The 13,475-nt window shown below is 61.3% G+C and overlaps 1 protein-coding gene across 1 annotated transcript in view; it reads right to left on the reverse strand.

The window, feature by feature from the left end:
* Nucleotides 1–483: 483 nt before the first annotated feature.
* CMIP (c-Maf inducing protein) overlaps nt 484–13,475 on the reverse strand; it is a gene marked incomplete at both ends in the record, with an annotated part of 197,925 nt that continues 184,933 nt past the window's right edge. The window contains 8 exons of the mRNA XM_080702910.1: nt 484–537; nt 2,621–2,691; nt 3,658–3,763; nt 4,537–4,683; nt 5,696–5,743; nt 6,185–6,325; nt 7,390–7,506; nt 10,060–10,167. Of these exons, the coding sequence (XP_080559036.1) occupies nt 484–537; nt 2,621–2,691; nt 3,658–3,763; nt 4,537–4,683; nt 5,696–5,743; nt 6,185–6,325; nt 7,390–7,506; nt 10,060–10,167 (792 nt within the window). The remainder of the gene's footprint in view (nt 538–2,620; nt 2,692–3,657; nt 3,764–4,536; nt 4,684–5,695; nt 5,744–6,184; nt 6,326–7,389; nt 7,507–10,059; nt 10,168–13,475) is intronic.

Genomic DNA, 13,475 nt, shown 5'->3' on the forward strand with positions numbered 1-13,475 from the left:
GTCAGACTTCATAAATAAGAGCAGGTCCCAGACCTGCAATTTGCCAACATTTCTTAAATAGGTGCATTATTTAAATCTTATGTACAACGAGAACCACTTTGCATAGCCACGATGAAGACAGACGGCGCGGCGCCTTGGCTGGGCCTTCCCGTCCCAAAGGCTGGGGGCGGCGCCTCGGGGAGTCGGCGGTGTCCCACACGGCACTGAACACAAAGGAAAATCCACGGAAGGGCCCCCCCCGCACCCCCCACCCACCCGCTGACGCTCCTCGATCCTCGCCACAAAGTCCGCTTTAGACCAGGCCAAAGGTTCCGATTGAAAGCTGAAAGAATTAGGCGGGGGCCGGGCGCACTGTGGACCCCTCCCCCCAGAGACTCCCCCACTATCCCACAGCCGGGGCCGCCGGCTCTGCTGCTCTACGTCTATGAGTCAAGAGTCGTTTTGTCGCTGCGGCTGCAACGCCACCGTGCCACGGCCGGCCCTTCACCAGGCTTCGGTGTAGCGGACGTCCACCTCCTTCAAGTTCGGAAGCTTGGCCTGTGGGCGGCAAGAGGGTCCCCGTCACACAGAACCTGTGGCCCGGGCTCCGGGGCTCCCGGAGGGGCTGGGCGCCGTAAGGGGACAAGGGTCGGGCGGCGGGGGCCTCCAGACCTCTGGCCCCGGAGCCAGTGTGAGCCCCAGCAGACCAGCCTCAGCACCCACGTGTGGACGGAGGGACGCTCGACCTGGCCCCAGCTCCAAGCTCAGCGCCAGGGGTTAAATACCACACACGCTCACGCCCAACCTGGGCCGCACACCTGCCACTTCTCAGCAACACTTCCTGTTACAAAGCTGCTTCTTTCTTTTATAAACATTCAGCTCCTTGCTTTCTTCTAACCAGTGTTCACAGAGAGACAGCTGCCTCTTGACTGGTCTCCTGTCTTTACTTCCTGCCTTCCCGGCTTCTCTGTGTACCTGCCAACACGATGTATCTACACGCACGCACGGCAATCCCCACTGCCATTCTCCTGGGCTCGGCAGCCCTGAGCTCCCGACGGCCCAGGCAGAAGCTGCAAGCTTGGGGGCCTGGAGGCCAGCCTTTCCAGGTTAGGAGGCTGCGCAGAACAATCGAGATTCCGAGGTTCTCTTGAAGAACAGGAAGCCCGGGCTGCCGGGCAGTGAACCTGTGGCTTGCTTTGCTGCCTGGTGCTGAACACAGGCCTCTCGCTCTGCAGGAGGGGAACGGAAAACTGCAGGGAGTGGGTTCTGCTCAGGAGCAGCCTTTCCTGCACGCCCCGCACCTCTCTTCCCTCTTGGCCTCGGCGGCATTTGGACTTGCTCTTCCAAGAGAGGACAGCCTAGAATGTTCCTTAAACTGTGGTGTGCACAGGAACCCCGAGGGTGGGGTAAAAATCCTTCCTTCCTTCCTTCCTTCCTTCCTTCCTTCCTTCCTTCCTTCCTTTCCAGCTCTATTTTATTTTTATTTTGAAACCAGGTCTCACCAGGTCGATGAGAGTCTCCCTACTTGCCTCCCTGGCCTCCAACCCGTGACCCTCTTGTCTCAGCCTCCCAAGTACTGAGATGACAGGCAGGTGCTGCCAGGCCCGGCTTCGATCTGTCCTTCTGATAGGCCCAAGTGGTGTGGATGGGCTGGGCTTTGGGCTGCGGTCAGCGCTGACTCTACACTGGATGTTGGCAGCTGTGCCCTCGTCCTACCTGGGTCCCGTCTCCTCTCTCTGCACGCTATTTGGGACCCTGTGGGCCCCACCAAGCCCCGTGCCTGCCAGGACTGAGCATCCTTGGCACACAGCAGGTGCTCTGAGAGTCCATAAGACTTGGCCGGGAGGCAAGTCCCGGCTGTGGGAGGCCTGACCAGGTGGGAGGTGGCAGCTGGCGGTGGCCAAGAGACCTCACTGAAGAAAGGCCTCGGCCAAGGGCCGCAGGGGATCTAGGCGGCAGCGTGGCCTGTGGGCACCACCTGGGCTATCTTGCCTTTGCATCTAGCCCTTCCTCTCTAGAGTGCTGAGCACCACCTCGCCTGCTCCTCCAGGTGAGGAGCTAGGAGGGGTGGCAGCCCTGCTCCTCAGCTTCCCACCTCTCAGGTCCTCTCCCCTGCCCAGCTCCATCCTGCCCACCCTGCCCAGCTCCAGCCCAGGGCTCCGGCCCCACGAGATGCCCTACTCTGGCTCCCCATAAAAAGATCCCTTCCTCACAACGGCCAGAGCAAGCTTTTAGAACACAACTGGCCACCCTGCTAGAAGCCTCTGGGGCTTCCTGCTGAGCTGGGTCGAGGCCTCAAGGCCTTCCGTGCCCCCCGAGGGCCTCCTGCGTTCAGCGGCCTGCGGCTCTCCCCGCTCTTCCGAGCTGCACTAGCTCCGGCCCGTCCTCCTGCGTCTTCCGCCCCAGGGTCTCTGCACTTGCCCTTCCTGCCTCCCCGAATCCCTGGCCTCATCCTTAGAGGCACCATCGCTGGCGACCTCAGGCCTCCCCGCGGCTCCTCCCATCACTGCCCTCGACTTCCCCTCTCTGCTGGGGTGCCAGTCCCTGGTGCTGGAGGAGCAGGTCCACGAGCACCGGGTGCCCGTCTGGAGCCAGCCACGGGGGAGGAGGGATGGCAGGCACGGGGAGGAGGGAGACTCACCTTCAGATCCTCGTAGGTGTCGGCCGAGAGCTTGGTGCTGTTCATGTTCAAACTGCAGAGACTCTTCATGGCTGCACAAGGACAGACAGACAGACAGACAGACAGAGAGTGAGCCGGCACGAGAGGCTGCCTGTGCGTGGGCCAGCCTGTGCGGGACGTGGGCCAGGAGCTGCGATGTCTTGGACAGTCTGCTGGGGGACATGCTCGTCTGAACTGGACCTCTGTCCCTTCCCCATCCCTGCGCCATCGCTGTCCCTGGATGGGGCATCTCCAGAGCTCGCCTGACCCCCCACGGGCCAGGCTGGCCCTTCCCCACGGGAACCCTGGACGCTGTCCCATAGGTGGCGACTCAGGTCTGGCTCCTCTAAGCACGAGTTGTGTTAGAGCCCACGGGCGTTTGCAAGGGAGCTGTGCCCGCCCCCAGAGGTGCTGAAGGGGCACCTTTAATGATAATAATAATAATAATAATAATAATAATATGCACTATTAACCAAGACACTCCTGCAGGTGACTCCAAGCACACTTGCAGAGGGCCAGCTCCAGCCCTCATCCCGGCTCCTACTCTCCCCCTCCCCGCCCCACCGCCGGCTAGAGTCTGCTAATGGCCTTCCAGGGCTGTGGCCACTGCCCAGCCGCCACCTCTTGAGATCCACAGTCACACCCGCACTCCACCCGCCTCATGGGAAGCCCGCTGACTCCTTCAAGACGAGCCAGTGCAGATTCCCAGGCCCGGCACCCTAAGATGACAGGTTAGGTCAGGGCCAGGGCAAAGGGATCAGCCTCCATGTTCCCTTAGGATTCTGAGGCTTCGGCCAGGTCCTGCCGCTCAACCTGGACCAGGCCCGGGAGTTGCCTGGGCATCCTTCTGGGCACGCCGAGGCTCTCCAACAGGAGAGATGGGCTGTCTGTCCTAAGCTCCACCAGGGATGGGACATCACCCTTCCATTCAATCCCAGCCCCTGGCTCAGAGCAGGTGTGCCATGAATGCGTGCCCAGTCCCTCACATGCATGGGCGCGGCCGCCCGGCGGGTACTCACAGCTGAGGGCCAGCAGGCCGGCGTCGGTGACCGGGGTCTCGCACAGGTTCAGCACCTGGAGCATGGTGAGGTGTTCCGACAGGAGCCGCAGGCCGGCGTCTCCAAACTGTGGGCACAGAGACGCTCAGCCCCATCCGGGGCCCGGGGGAACCAGGCTGGGCACAGGAGGGGGAGGGGAGGGGCCTGCCTGCGCTGCGGCTCTCCTGTCCCTCTAGAGAGGCCAGGGCCTGCTCTCCCAGGTTCAGATCCAGCTCCTGCTGGGGGGACAGGACCAGGCTGGGGCTCCCTGGGAGTCACGTCACTGTCTATCAAGGAAGCTGTGGACCATGACCCCTAAGCTCCAAGCAGCTATGGGTTGCCTTTCCTGGCTGGGCAAGGCTCGGGCTGGAAGGCAGGCTGCTGGGAATAGCAGGGCCACTTCTCATCTGTAAATGACCGGTCGAGCCCCTCTTCCCAGGGTGCACAGGGAACCCAGCGGTCGACCTGGGCTGGGTGCGCTGCGGCTGGTGCTTGCTGAGCCGGGCTCGCGGGCCAGAGCCAGAGGACTCAACGCCCCTGCGCTCCTCCTGGGCTAGCGGGGCGGCTGCACCTCAGCTCTGCTTCTCCCAAGCAACACCACGAGCCCTGCCCAGGGCCTTGGCCAACTGGCCAGCGGCTTCTGGAGGCCCAGCCTTCTGCCGAGGGGGAGGCGCTGAGCTTGAGGGACATGGGTGGTGATTAGGCGGCTGAGTCTGGGGGTTCTGGGCAAAGGCCAACACAGAGCGGGCGCAAGGTGGAGAGGAAATGGGGCCAGGGAGGAGGGTGAGGATGTAGGGAGGAGGGCGAGGGAGTGAGGGGAGGGTGTGCCGGCGCGAGGTAGAGGCGGGGGCAGCGACGCACCTGAGTGGACCACAGGTTCAGCTGCTTGAGAGAAGGCAGCTTGATGAGGTGCTCAGCGCAGGCACTGGTTACGTTGGTGAAGGCCAAACTGAGATTCTCCAGGTTTCCGAAGGAGCCGGAGCTCAGCAAGCGAGCCAAGTCGGCGTCCTGCGGAGGGACGGACGGCGGGGCTCAGGTGGGCCCCAGAGCCCAGGGAGCCCGCCCCCCCCCCCAGCTCCGGGACAGGCTGGCTGCAGGAGCCGGAGGGGCCTCAGGCATGACTCAGGCCGGAGTCACGGCTGGGGCGTTGCGGGCCACACCCCTCCCACAGCATGTATGTGTTTGCATGCACACACACGTGCTGGCCCGATGCTTGGCTCTCCTAGGCGGCAGCGCCCAGCCGCTTCCTACACGCGGACACGAGGCCCCTCTCAAGTGGCTCAGTGAGGCCCGAGCGCTAGACCACGAGGCCGGGGCAGCGTCTGTCCTCTTCCCTTTGGGGCCGCAGCTGCCACCTGGCTGTGCTAAAATAAGGTCACCGTCCCCGCCTCCTTTGCCGCTAAGAATGCCTGTGTGCCGCGTTTGGGCAAGGGATGCGAGGGGCCATGCCCCGGGAACTTGCAGGAAGCTTTTTAAAGGGAAGGGCGGTTGTCTGACTTGTCCTCCCTCCTGCTGGCTGGAACGAGACGCCTGGAGTCATGGACTCTGGGGCAGCAGGTCAGCAGGGTACAGATCCCTGAAGACCTTGAAAAATGGGACTGGCAAGGGGCACGGACCCCACGGGTGGCCATGAAGATGGACTAGCAGGGCGGCATCTGGCATCAACGCCCAGCGTGCACTGGAGCCTACCCATCGTCACTAACAGGAACTGGCAACCTTTTACCACTACCACCAATAGTCTTGGTGTTTATTGACTTTGATGGTGCTGAGGATTGAACCCAGGGCTTCACACGAGCTGGCGCCCTACCGCTGAGCTAAGCCCCAGCCCAATCACCAAGAATCTCCAGCCCAATATTTTAATTCTCTTGTGGGTTTGCATTTCTCTTCCTGAAGCCCACGTACCGCCTGGAGAGCTGGCCTGCCACAAGCTGGGGGTCCCTGTCGCCCCCCTCCACCTCCCGGGGGAGGACCCCGCACCCTCCCCGCGGCCTGCCCTGCAGAGAGGAGGCAGCCAACTCACGGTGGACTTGGAGGGCAGTGTCAGCCTGGTCGGCCCGCCTTTCCTTTGCTGCAAGGGAAACCAGAGCCGTTAGGACCCCGCGGCCGCCGTGCACGGAGCCATGGTGATTCTCTTGGCAGAAGGCAACAGGCAACAGTTTGAGAATGGGGGGGCTTCTTGGAGACGTGACCCCCAGAAACCCGGGTTGGGTCGGTGAGTCCCTGCACCCCAAGGGGAAGGGTGTGGCTCCAGAGGGCCACAGTCCCGCCCGCTGGGGGGCCTGAGGGATGGTGATGAAGCCGCATCTGGGATGCCCCCCACCAGGGGACACACCCTTTCCTGAGTCGGGGCAGACTGCCTGCCGCCTCGCCTCTGTCCTGCTGTGCGGGTGGGGTGCTGGGGGTGCGTGAGGGCAGAGCGCCTTCGGGCAGAGGCTTCGGGGCAGAGGCTGGGAGGTGGCTGGGGACAACCCCCTCGGGTCTGGAGGCCAGAGGCGGGGTGGGGGCTCACCAGCTCCTTCAGCTCCCGCTGCCGCTCGCACAGCTGCTCGTACATGCGCTTGCCCACGTCCGTGCTCTGCAGCGTGGAGATGATCTGCAGCTGGGTGTCGTTGTTGTCGATGATGTTGTACTCCAGCATCAAGCACAGGATCTGCCGGGCGCAGGGGCGCGTCAGGGCGCAGGCGCGGGTCTCACCCAGGGGCGGGATGCGCGCTTGCTGCCTCTGTATGACTGGCTGGCACGAGCGGGCCAGCGGCATCCAGCTGCGGCACCCGCTTCCCGGAGGCGCTTCTCTGTCCGCCACGAACTACTCCTGTGCGCTGGACAGCCCCTCCTCCAGGAGCCCGCCCTCTCGCTGCCTCCCGTCTCCCGTCTCCTGTTTACCCCTCCCCGCCACAGGAGTTGAGACCGAATCCCAAGTCCTCACCAGCACCTTCGGCTCCTACCGGGCTCTCCAAGCACGCCGGCCACAGCCCCCCACCCCACCTCTTGGCCCCTAGGATCCAACCTCCCTGGCCCCAGCAGGCATCTTGCTGCCACTGGGCCTTGGCACCTGCTGTCCTCACGGCCTGGATACTGCCCTCATCTCTCTGCCAACCCCATGGTAACCCCCACTTCCGCAGGCAACCCTCGGTTGACGACACACCTGCAGGGTCTTTGATGCTCTCGCCACCAAGAGGTGACGTCATTTCCCATCCCTGTGACCAATGCCCGACGTGGCGACTCGCTTCTAAAGGGCAGAGGATGATATGGCGATGCTGCCCGGCTTTGCTTGAGCTAGAGGAGCGGTATGGCTTGGGCCTGGCTACGCTCGGGACAGTGGCTCTGCGCTCCCAGGCTCTGGGGAGGTGCCCTTAGCAAGTGGGTGGGCCGCCCTGGGAGGGCGAGGCCGGGAGCCCATGGTGCAGAGGGCACCCGCCCAGCTCCATCTGACAGGGGACCCCAAGACTCAACTGAGGGCTGCTTGGCTGGGCCGAGGGGCCCAAGATCTGTGAGCAAAACAGACACAGGCTGTTGTCCTAGGCCCTGTTTGGGCTGGCATCACACCACAACAGATGACCAGGCCGGAAACTTCCCCAGCCCCCTGACCCACAGCACAGCAAACTCTGGCGAAGTGGCCACTAAGCTCGCGGGGCTGCCCCAGGCTCCGGGACTGCTCCTGCCTCCTCGCGGGTGCTTCAGGGCCAGGTCAGAGGGGCACCGCCGGCTCCTTACCTCCACCATGGTCTGGTTGCCCCTCAGCGCCAGGAGCATGCAGGGGCCCAGCTTGTTTTCTGCCAGGGAGAGCAGGAATTTTTTGGTCTTGTAACAGGAGCCCATGAGGATGTGCACCTGCAGGAGGAGGCACAGGTGAGGGTGCTGGAGCCGCAGAGGGGTGGTGGCTTCTTCCTGCACTCAGGGAGAAGGCGGGGGACGCTGGACGGACCCGCCTGTGCCCTGTGCGGACAGCTGGGTCCTTGGAGACCACCAGAGCCCTCAGGGGACGCACAAGACCCCTTCCTGAGGGCAGACCTCAAGGACACTCTGCTGAGTGGACTGAGCCCATCAAAAGACACAACGGCTGTGGTGACATGAATGAAGTGTGGGGTGACAGGGGCCGCCAGGCCCGAGTGGGCCGGGCTTGTTTTTTTTTTTTGGTGGTACTGGGGTTCCCGGAAGCCCTTCTAACTCCGGGCTACACTCCTAGACCTATTTTTTATATATTTTTTAAATTTGGAAACAGGGTCTCCTAAGCTAGCGGGTCTGGCTTCGAACCTGCGCGATCCTCCTGTCTCTGCCTCCCAAGCGCGGGGATTAAAAGTGTGCGCCACCACGCCCAGCCAGGCTTGGTTTTGAACCCCTGGAGTTAAAGCTGGGACACTGAGGAAGTTATGGAGACAGGTGATGGGGGCCGTTCTGTGAACGGTCTCAATCCCTTAAAAAATGGTTAAGATGAGCTGGGTGGTATGGCGCACGCTTATAACCCCAGCATTTGGGAGGCCGAGACAGGAGGATCGTGGTTTGTGGCCAGCCTTGGCCTCAGTCAGGCCCTTTGCAACTAGTAAGACCCTCTTTCAAAATAAAGTAAGGCTGGGGTGTAGCTCGGAGGTAGAATGCCCCTGGGTTCAATCCCTAATACCGGGGGGGGGGGGTTTCGAATGGGAAGTCTTGTGTGTTTTAGACTTTTAGAGTCCCTTTCCAGCTGCCCTTGAAGTCTGCTGGCATTGTGTCCTCTGAATTCCTAGCACTGCTGGAACCAGGTGGGCAGCCCTTGCTTGGGGGATGCCCAGGCCACCAGCCACATGGGGCAGATGGCCACGCACCCCACTTCCTTGCCCATGGCCCCCATTAGCTCCAAAGGGCACGGGGATCACCCTCCTGCAGCCTGGGAACTGGCAGACGCTGCTCACCTCCGCACTCTTGTCGAGGGTGTGTCTTTCTGGTGCTTGGGTTGAGGCCTCAAGGGCAGGGGTCTCTGAGAGAGCTGGGGAGGCTCAAACACCCCCTGCCTGACTTGCAACCTCACACAATGAAGGGTCCTTTGGGTGGAAACAGCAGCCTCATCGGGGCTGCTTCCTCACTGCGTGTCTCCATAGAAACGACGCATTTCCATCCCAGCCGCTGCCGCTCCCCTCCCCGAATATATTTTTCTTTTGCTCCTGTCATTAACAACTCTGGCATACAAATGAAATCTCTCAGGCTCGCAGGCGGGGAGGCTGCGGGTCTGGGCTCCCTCTCATGCTGAGTCCCCGCGTCGAGGGCCGGGGTGGGGGTGGGAGGGAACCACTGCGCATTGCCATGGTGAAGCTGTGACGTCAGCGGCAGCGGTGAGGGAGGGTGGCGCAAGCTGGCGGCGCAGAGGGCACTCAGAAAGGAGTCCCGTGGCAGCAGGGAGGGACGGACAGGGAGTGCGGAAGGAAAAGAACCTAAAAATAAGCCCTGCTGAGGAGAGTTCCAGAGGAGGCAACTTGGGCTGTCGTCACCGCACAAACGGCTCTGCCAAGCCCGCTGTGGTCAGCTGGTGGCCCCCTGGAACCAGCCGAGATGATGGTGACTCGGGGGGCATCCCTGAGCCCCACCTGCGTGGCCAGGTGCGTCCAGCATCTACGCCATGGACACCTGTGTTATGTGGAAACAGAGACCCAGGTCAAGGAGCCAGTGGGTAGCTGGGCTGCGATCTGAACCCGGGTGTGGTCAGCGCCTGTACCCTGGTGTTACTTGAGCCTGGGACTCATGTGATTAGTGGATGGAGCTGGGTTTGTCAGTGAGTAGCTGAAGTCACAGGGCCCGAGGAAAGAGGAGGCTGTGTCCCTCCGCTATTGCAGGAAGGAACACCTCTGTGCAGGGTGGGCTTGGCCAAGGAAGGGCTTATAACAAAAGGCCTGTGTGAGCTCAAGCTCGCGCTGAACCTCTCTGGGCCTTGGTTTCAGCCCAGGTGTGTGCAGGCGCTGGTACCGCGGTGCAGATTACAAAGGGCAGCGCTTGGGAGGCGCCTGACCAGCGCCGGTCATTGCGGATGCCATTGTGATTGGTGCGGTGACCCCAGGGCCTTAGGTGGAGCCGTGTCCTCCATTGACACCTCACGCAGACATGCAGAGACATGCATTTGCCTTCCAGAATCCCCAGTGTGCGCCAAGCTCTGTTCTTTGTATGACAATCAACTGTGTGATCTCTCGGGCAGTTAACACCTTAGCCTTCAGCCACATCCGCTATAAAATGGGGTAACAGTAAGTGTCCCCTCCCGTCCTCCCAGAGCTGGGGACACTGGGCATGTCCGGCCTTTGGCTCGGAATCCACACATATAAGGAACAGAAGAGTGACAGTCGGTGGTGTTCATCACCGGCCTCATCCCAGCATCATTTTAACCCGGGACAGTGGGAGGGGAGGGGAGAGCAGCCCACATACCATGCTGGCGAACAGCTCCCCGTCATCATCACAGGCCACCCCGCCAGGGCTGTAGAGCTGGAACCAGCCGTCCTTGCCGGCCCGCACGCTGAGCAGACAGGAGTGCACCTGCGGCACAGGGAAAGCGCGTCAGTCTCTTGGAGCGGGGGCTGCGGCGACCATGACCCCGACAGGAAAGGGGAGGCTCCGCCAGCCTGTTTAGCGTCCAGCCCGCCGAAGGCTCCCGGCCTTCTCCTGAATCCACGAAGGCCTTCCGGGAGCACTGTGGTCTCTGAAAGCTGGGGAGTTCCAGCCGCCTGCCGTTGGCTCCGTGCAGGGAGGACGGGGTGGAGCCACAGAGGCAATCCCCGGCCTCTGCACCCTGCCGGTGGCTCCTTCCAGGAGGGGCCGTTTCTGCTCCTTCTCGGCCCCCTCTCCCTCTGTGTCTCTAATGTTTCTCTCTGCCTCTGGATTAAGCTCCGGAAGAGTGTATCTCTGAGATACACCCCCAACCAACCCATTTTATCTTTTATTTTGAGACAGGGTCTGAGTTGCTGGACATCTTGCTAAGTTGGGGAGGCTGGCCTCGAACCTGCAATCCACGTGTGTCAGCTTCCCATGTACTGGGATGACAGGTGTGAGCCACCGTGCCCCGCTACTTTCTCCTGCTCTGTCCCTCTCCCTCTTTGGGGTCCTGCTGCCCCACAGCGGGCGTCAGCTTCCCTCCGGAGCCTCCTGCGTGCATATGTGTGTGCTGGTCTCACTGAGTGCTCTCTCCTGCTCTCTGTGGGACCCCGCTTTCCTCTCTTGAGGCCTGACTGTGGCCATCTCTGAGTATCTGTCCATGGTCAGTGCCTAAAGCGCGACTCTCAAATTCCTTCTCAGAGCAGTGTGTGTGTGTGTGTGTGTGTGTGTGTGTACACATGTGTGAGTGTGCCTTTGTGTGTGCCTCTGTGTATGTATATACATGTTTGTGTGTGCCTTTGTGTGTATGTGTATGCATGTAGCTGTGTGTATGTATGTGTTGTGTGCGTGAGTGCCTCTGTATGTATGTGTGTGTGCCTGTGTTTGTATGTGTGTGTGCATGTGTTTGTATGTGTGCGTGCGTGCGTGCGTGCGTGCATGGGCTCATTTGGAAGGAATGCTGCATCCTCTTTAGAGAGAAAGGGACACACACACACACACACACACACACACACACACGTGTGTGCGCGCCTATGTCCTTCCTCCCCTCCCTCCCCATCCTCAGGACAGAAGGGGAGCAGGGCTTGTGTCCTCAGGAGGAGGACCAGGCATGCCACGCCCACAGGACACAGCCACGCCCCCACAGGACACAGCCACGCCCACAGGACACAGCCACGCCCCCACAGGACACAGTCACACCCACAGCCATGCCCTCACAGGACACAGCCACGCCCTCACAGGTATTAAGCCAGCAGCTGCCCACACACAGTCACAGAGAATAAAGGCGGCCAGCCTTCATGTTGGCCGGGCAGGAAGACTACCCGGCGTCAACTGCGAACTTTACAGAAATGAGAACCCAAGCTGACGAGGATGCTAGTCAAGCAACAGGGCAAAGCGCTGATGGAAAACAGTGCCCGTTTCACTTAGGAGGGAGAGGGGAGAGGAGGAAAGGAAGGGGCGAGGAGAGCCTGGGCCCAGGGCCTCGCCAACGTGTGGTTCCCCGGGGCCTCGAGCACATCCCCTGGCTTGGAGAAATCCCGGCTGTTGGCTCTGCTGGTACCACATTAATTCTCTCAGCTCTAAAGTGTGTGCTGGAAATAAAGGTCCCTTTCCAGGAGAACTCTGAGACGCTGCCTTCACAGGAGCAAGGAATGACCGGGGTCCAAGAAAAACTAAGATGATGAGCCGGCTGCTGTGGCGTCCGCCTGTAATCCTAGGACTTGGGGAGGCTGAGACAGGAGGATCCCGGGTTCCAGGTCAGGCTCAACAATTTAGCCAGACCCTCAGCAACTCAGTGATACCCAAAACCAGGGCGGGAGAGGTAGAATGCCTGTGGGGTCAATCCTAGGACCAACCAGCCAACCAGCAAAACCACCACCACCACCACTCCTGGGGCAGAGGCTGGCCAGCCACTCAAAAGCTTCTACTCCATGTTTCTGCTTTTCCCTATCCTGCCCAAGCACCCATTTGGGAAAAAGTATTTTGAGTCACTGTGTTTCAGAACTAGATTCTTCTAGAATTAGGCTTTACAGCATGGCCCACAGACCACATCGGAACCACACAAGAAGCCGGTCTCAGCTCCGGTGACGTGGGCCAGGGAGTGAGTGAGCCTGCCCGACAAGCTCCTTAGGTAACAAGCTTGGACTCCTGTCCCAGGACTTCTGTGCTACTGGACAAACTCTGGGTTCTGGGCAGGGAGACTCGGGCAAGGCCTGCGCCTCTGCTCCCAGGGCCTCCTTGGGGCCCACTTCTCACCTCTTGCCCAACTCTGGCCTTTCCAGAGCCGGTCAAGTTTCCTGGTCCCACTGTCATCCATTTAAGTCAGCACCACGGCCCCCAGGAAGCCTCCCTGCACGGCTCTGTTGAGAGCAACTCGCTCCCAGCTTTGCCGTCCTCCTCCCTGCTCGGCGGGCACAGCACCCAGGTCTGTCCCCAGGTAAGAGCCAGGCCTCAGCCCCCTAAGGACCCACGTGCACCAAGAAGAGGCCACGGGCTCCAGGGTGCACGCAGCCAAGTGAGCGGGCGACGGGGCCGTCCTGCCCTGGCCCTGGGCCAGCTGTGGCCTCAGGCCACGACAGGACCTCAGCCCCGGGGGGTACTTCTGATGCGACCTGAGGACTGAGGGCAACAGGGCCTGCTCGGGGGCTGTTGTGAGGATTCAACCAGAAAACACGCGCAGACATGGCACGGCTCCTTGGGGACGGGCACTGTGGCTGCAGCTTTTGGAAGATGGTTGCGGAGGCAGAAGAGGTGCAGGTGGATTCCCAGGCCCGTCAAGCCCCTGCTCACACATATACAGGCTCTGCCCTGTCCCTGGAAGTCTGGCTTTGCCGACAGAGAGCATGGCCACTTAGGGAGGCTGTTGGCCACCATGCCCAGAAAATTAAAAAACAAACAAAAAAACAAACAAAAAACCGCCCAGCTCAGATCCTCTCCTCGGCCTGCTGATTCATGAAGAGCAGCCCCAGACAGGCCTGCGAGGGAATGGCTGGAGCTCCCTTGCAGCCCACCCCGAAATCAAGGCTTCCCAGGAATGCCAGGAACCTCCAGCCTGCAGAAACGACATCTGGTTGGCTGACTTTCCAGCGCAGCGCCGCTTCCCAGGTGGCTCCACCAGGGGGCTGTGTGTGTGCACGGACGGCCACCTCTGTCACCCACACCCCAGGCCCCTCGTCGGGCGGGCGACAAGGTGGAAAGGCGCCTGCACGACTTGATGCGGTGAGGTAGAGAAGGCACCTGGGCTGGGCGGGGCT

This window comes from Muscardinus avellanarius (genome assembly GCF_963383645.1).
Source record: "Muscardinus avellanarius genome assembly, chromosome: 10".
Classification (NCBI taxonomy): Eukaryota; Metazoa; Chordata; class Mammalia; order Rodentia; family Gliridae; genus Muscardinus; species Muscardinus avellanarius.